The sequence below is a fragment of the Panicum virgatum genome, chromosome 8N (genome assembly GCF_016808335.1).
Source record: "Panicum virgatum strain AP13 chromosome 8N, P.virgatum_v5, whole genome shotgun sequence".
NCBI lineage: Eukaryota > Viridiplantae > Streptophyta > Magnoliopsida > Poales > Poaceae > Panicum > Panicum virgatum.
In genome coordinates, this window is record NC_053152.1 from 25,395,435 (window position 1) to 25,401,755 (window position 6,321).

Here is a 6,321-nt window from a genome sequence, read left to right on the forward strand (position 1 = left end):
CCATCCCGGCGTGGTGGAGATCAAGCCACATACAATCTTCTTCTCCGGGCACCCACAATCCTTGGCAAGCTCCGCGAGAAACACTTCGATCACGAAGATCGCCTAGGTGATGCCAATCACCAAGAGTAACAAGCTAAGGCCTTCACTTGAGCAAGAACCGATCACCAAGAATGGATGCACACAAGCTTCTCTCTACTCAAGTCCTTAATCTTGCTTCTTGATTGAATGAATGAACAAATATGTGAAGTATGAAGCTCAAGGTGGCTCTTGACTATAGTATGAGTGTTTGGATGTTGACTGGTGTCAAGAGTAGCAAAATGACCCATTGGAGGGGTATATATAGGCAGCTCATACGAATAGAGCCATTGGAGAAAAGCTGCCAGAAAACTGCGTAGCGCCGGTTAATCCGACGTCCCTCCAACAGTCATCGTCGGTTTAACCGGTGAATGTAAACTGCCCCTTCTGAAAACTAGCCGTTATGACTTGGGCAGATTAACCGACGTATCATCGGTTTAACCGATGAGTGTAGTTGTCCACTGATCAACTGAAAAACTAAGTCTCTGGACAACTGCACCGACGTTAACTCAAACCTATCGTCGGTTTAACCGGTGAGTACAACTTCTGAATTCCTTTGAAAAACCATCTCACTGGTCAATTGCACCGACGTCTTGATTCAAACATCGTCGGTTTAACCGGTGTATAGAACTTGAAATACCCTGGAAAAACCAACTCTGGACTAATGCACCGACGTTAAATTCAAACCCGTCGGTTTAACCAGTGTATTGAATTGTCCAGACTCTGCTGACTTCGTTTAACCGACGTATAGAAAATTGAGAGCGTCAGTTAAACCGGTGTATAGACTTTTTCTGATTTTGTCTTTTCTGATTTGAGTCTTGAATGAAATCCAAATATTCTTGAGATATAGTTTGAGAACCACTTATTTGAACTTCTAGAAACCTGAGTGACTATAGTGTGCATCCATTTTCAAATGACCATGTCCATGCTCAAGTTACTTAGCCTTAACCCCTCTTAATAGTGCGATCACTACAAAACTATAAAACATATACTAACCTAAGTGTCCTTCTCAACCTTGTGACACTTAGGACTAGAAAGATCCTTAGCCTTGACATATATAAGTTGAAAACCGAGATCGCCTTTTTGAATAACCGAAATTGAGGGGCCTCTTTTGACATATGACCAAATGAGCGATAATGATCTATTAAGCTGCACAAACTCATTAGTCACAATAATGGTTGTCATTAATCACCAAAACATACCTTGAGGGCCTAGATGCTTACAGCGGTGCAAGCACAGCACAGTGGGGGCGGAACATGCACCGGCACGGGGAGCAGCGGCTCGAAGCAGCTGCTGCCAGTGATTTTTTTTATTTTTTATTCGATCTGTAGGGGCAGATCGCGGCGTGACCCACCTTTGAAGATCTATTTCTGGGGGTGGGTCATACTCTCACCCGCCCCTAGAAATCCATTTCTAGAGATAGGTGAGGGCATGACCCACCCTTAGTAATGGGTTTTTTTGGTAGCCGTGTTACGTGTCCATACAAATAGTATTAGTAAGTGTCCATACAAATAGTATTAGTAACAGTGAAAACTAGGGGCAAGTGTCGTGTCACCTCTAAAAATACAATTTTACCCATCCCTAAAAATTATTTTCGTAATAGTGTCCTCATCCTCTTTTCGCTGGCGGTGGTTGCAGGAGCGGAGCCACCACTAGGGCGAGATAGGGCGGCCGCCCTAGCTCCCCCTAGATAGATGAGGTTCAAAGTATATCTGTTAGCAACAGAGGTAACGGAAAAAAAGATATTTGTGAGAAATATAAGAACAGAGGAGAACATGGAATTAGCTTCTAGAGAATAGATTATTTGAGAAAGGAGTAAGAGTTCATACAAATTGTTCTATACCCTTCCTTCTCGCACGCACTCAGTATTTAACCAGCGACTTTCTTGCTTTACATGGGCTTAGTCTGATACGTGCGCGTAGGTACATCTAGCGAACTCATTCGCTGCCACCAAAACGGACACTAGGCTTTCTGATGCGGCGGCCCATAGTAGTAGATGCTTCCTCCAGTTTGTGGGTGCTGACAATATCCTCCATTCTCAACTCCGGCAGGGGCTCATAATGGTGCGGCAGCACCGCCCGAACACGAGGACGATGATCCTCTACTGCTGAGAGTCACGAAACTCGGATTGCACGATTGGAGTATTCGGCGAGAGGACTTCGTGGCCTCGTGGGCCGTCCGATTGAGTGAGTTGAGGGCATGCGGCCTCTTAAACGGTTCAACCTAGCACTCCAACCCAGTGTTGCGTCTTCTTGCCACCACACACCGCTGCCGACTTTAGCAGTTCACCATCCATCCCCCGCCTACATTCCCACTCAGGCGCTCACGCCGGCACGTCACTGCTATTGCACGATGGCGCTTCGCGCCCATCTGTACTACAACCCCATCTATGCACTTGCCAGCCGCGTCAGTGGATCCCGTGCGCTGTTGCCGCTGGCGTCTGTAGCCGGGCAGCAAGCCTTGGTGCCTCGCTCTGGCCATGCAAAAATTTTATCGTAGAACTCCGCCCTAGGTTATTTTCTGGGCTGGCTTCGCCACTGGGTGGTCGTCATCATCTTCGTCCACATCCAACTAATGCCTCCGCTATGAGGCTTTTCCGCACCAAACCCCAAGCATCATTTCACTGGAGGCCCTCGCCGGCGAGCTTCACGGCGGTAGCAGCGGCGCTCTGCAGCCGCAATGCGTGGCCTTCGCTGTTTTTGGTTCCATCACACGTGTTTGGCTTTGGCGTTTATGTCTATCTCGAGGAGTGGACTGTTTCTGGCTTCTTTATTGAGGGCCTATTTGTAAGACTACTGCTCTTTTAATAAATCGTTTGGTTTATCAAAAAGAAAATGTAACATGTGCAATTTTTTTAACAGCAGAAATAGCAAAGGTCAAGTTCATACGTGCCGTCCAAATCAACGATGTCAGAACAATATAACGTGGTGCAGATGAAGTTGTTATTTTACTTGTAGAATCTGATCGATGAAGCTGACTTTTTGTTTAAAAATTGAATTGACTTCGGACTACATCGGTGTGACAAAAAAAAAGGTTTCTCAGATCACAGAAAAATGTTTCTCTGATCTGTGAATGAAGAAATGACTTTCTTGTGACTTGCCGCCCTTGGCCTCATTCATAATTCGATCAGGTACGAACTGAATATGCACATACTCTCTATCGCCACTTTGACCAGTGCATCCATTAGTTTTTTTTAATCTGATAATTTTGGTTATAAAACCGCCAAATTTCACACTTGTTTTTTTAAAGATAGCTTAACAACATTTTTCGGACATGCCAAATATTTTTTTTTGTCAAATTTATAAAAGGTTGCTAGCGGCATGATAATGCAATGGTTGTGATAGCAAGGTGAGGATGGTTGACTTTTGGGTTAGCATATAGTAGGATTCTGCAGCAGCTAGCCGACATGAGAGGAAGTAGGAGCGGGGTGGCATCACGTCGTGACGAAGCTTGCCGCCTTGCCCGCGAGCAGATCGAGCAGAAAAAGAGCTTCACATGGTAGAATGAACAGAGGAAGAAGAAATTCTCAGACTTGGTAGTAAATTAATGAGGAGAAGGGAGAAAATATTATCGTCCTGGTAATAGAATTTGGGTACGAAATGCAACCATTATATTCCAAACCTCACATAACATTCGGATGTAGTTGGTTGCTATAATACTGGTCTTGGGTACACTGCCACAGACACAACATCGTGCAATAGTTAGTTGCTTTACAACCTGCTAATTGTTGCACACCTTGGTTGTCATATTATGGTATAAATCATTTTGATTAGCCTAATAATTAGTTAGCTAATACTTCCTTCGATCTAAATTATTAGTCATGTTAGCTTGTTTAGGTGCATAGTTTTTTTTATGCATCTAAATAAATGTTATGTCTAGCTAGGTACACAACAACATCTATGTATCTAGAAAAACCAAAATGACTAATAATTTTGGATGGAGGAAGTAACTAATATTTCTTATCTATATATTACTTTGGTAACTATGAGCAGGGTTGTTTTGATGCACCTACAAATAGGTGGTTGGATGATTGGTTAAAAATGTCTAGAGTACCAACTATTACACTTGTTAGCAATTTGCAACTGGCTAATAATGGACTAAGTTTTGTTGGGTAAGCAATAATCTGCTACTTGTTAAGAGCTCTATTAGCAGGTTTGTATCCACGCACCTACTGATTTCAGTTACCAACTTTAGCACAGTGTACCCAAACGTGGCCTAAAACTCACATTTGTAAAAAGATCCCATTGACGAAGATATCCCCAAATACACTTGACATCTTCGTCAATCCTCCATGATCATTCATCTAATCCGAGTATGGGAAACGATGTGCGCGACTTCTATATATAGGAGACACCTTCAGACAAAGTACTCGTCCTTTTGACTTGGTTCAACAACCTACCTAGCATAGCAGCAGAAAGATCGACGTACGCTAGCTACTGAAGCTGTAGGAAGAAGGATGGCTAGTGTCAATGGCTGCGATAACTTCCCTATCCGGGTTGTGAGCCGGCGCATGGTGAAGGCCTCCGACCCCTCCATCAAACAGCACATCCTAGCCGTCTCTAACCTCGACCTCGTCCCACAGAGCATGCCGATCGCCACGGTCTGCATATACAGCCGCGCAACAGCGCCCGGCATCAATGCCATCACTGCATCATTCGAGGCTGGCTTGCCTTCCTTGCTGAACCACTATTTCCCGCTCGCCGGCCGCATCGCGACCAACCCAAGCTCCGGCCTCCCCCAGATCCACTGCAACAACCATGGCGCGGAGCTCGTGGTTGGCGAGGCCGGCGTGGCGCTTGCAAGCCTGGACTACGGCGCCATGAACGTGTCGCTGCGGAAGGTCCTGCTGCCATGCGGCGGCCAGGACGTGGCCCTGTCCGTGCAGGTGGTGTCGTTCGCGTGCGGCGGCTTCACTGTCGCGTGGCGCACCAACCACCTCGTCATGGACGGGACCGCGCTGGGCTCGCTCGTCGGCGCGTGGTCCGAGCTCGCGCAGTCGGGGGCGCTCGCGGCGGGAGCCCGGCCGAACCACGACCGCTCCGTCTTCCGCCCACGCGCGACACCGGCGTACTCCGCCTCTCTTGACAAGGCGTTCACGCCGCTTGATCCCCGGCGGCAGGTCAATGTCCTGACAACCAGCGACAGCTTCGTCCAGCGCTTCTACTACATCGACGCGTCCGACATCGCGCGGCTGCGCGAGCTGGCGAGCCGCGACGGCGGCGAGCGCGTGACGCGCGTGCAGGCACTTTCCGCCTACCTGTGGAAGGCCCTCGCCGGCGTCGTGGGCGCGGCTGATGCGCACTGCCGGATGGGATGGTGGGTGAACGGGCGCCTGCGGCTCACGGCGCCGGGGCTCCCCGACGCGACGCGAAACTACGTCGGCAACCTCATCACCTTGGTGGAACGCGAGGTGAGCGTGCAGGAGGTCCAGCGGATGCCGCTGCCAGACACGGACATGGTGCGTGAGACAATCGCAGCGCCGGCGTACGAAGAACACTTCCAGGAGCTCGTGGACTGGGTAGAGCTGCCCAAGGCCAGGCGCTATATGGAGACGACGAATCTCGGCCTGGGCAGCCCGACGCTGGTCCTTTCGCCAGTGACCTCGTTACTGGTGGACACAGACTTCGGCTTCGGGAGCGCCGTGATAGCGTTGCCGGTGTCGATGCCGGAAGCAAGGATGTGCACGGGATATGTGCAAACCTTCGCAAAACCAGATGGCGATGGTTCCTGGGCCGCCGCCACAGTACTCTGGCCGCGGCTTGCAGCGGCGCTCGAGGCTGACGAGCCACGCATCTTCAGGCCCCTCACGGCGGAGTACCTTGGCCTGTTTGCCCCGCAACTCCAGCGTGGTCGGCTCTGAGACTTCGCGTTCATGACCATTATTGTTACTCGTCACTTCTCTGGGGAATCTCTTGGAAATCCCTGGTGTATCCGGCTTTGCTTAGTTCATTTGTCCGTCTCCGGGTCCTATCAAATTTCTAGAATTTCAACCATTAATAACTTCTAAATATTTTCTCATAAAAATCATGTGCCTCCATTCTTCTTGAGAAGAGCTTTTATGATGGGGCTGTGTCAATGTCCATTAAAATATTGATTTGGCATCGATCAGTATCTACGACCATTGAATCACGATCCAATGACTCACAAGAGCAACGACTACTACGTTGTAGCTAGGAAATAAAATAAAATATCCAGTGAATATTGATTAATTTGGGCCGGTAAAAGGCATTTGTTGGGTGCGTTGAA

General features: G+C 48.3%; 1 protein-coding gene across 1 annotated transcript; it reads left to right on the forward strand.

Moving 5' to 3' along the window:
• The first annotated feature begins 4,531 nt into the window (after positions 1–4,531).
• LOC120684915 (coniferyl alcohol acyltransferase-like) lies at positions 4,532–5,935 on the forward strand. The gene has a single exon (XM_039966777.1). The coding sequence runs from the start codon at positions 4,532–4,534 to the stop codon at positions 5,933–5,935; it is 1,404 nt and encodes a 467-aa protein (XP_039822711.1).
• The last annotated feature ends 386 nt before the right edge of the window (positions 5,936–6,321 follow it).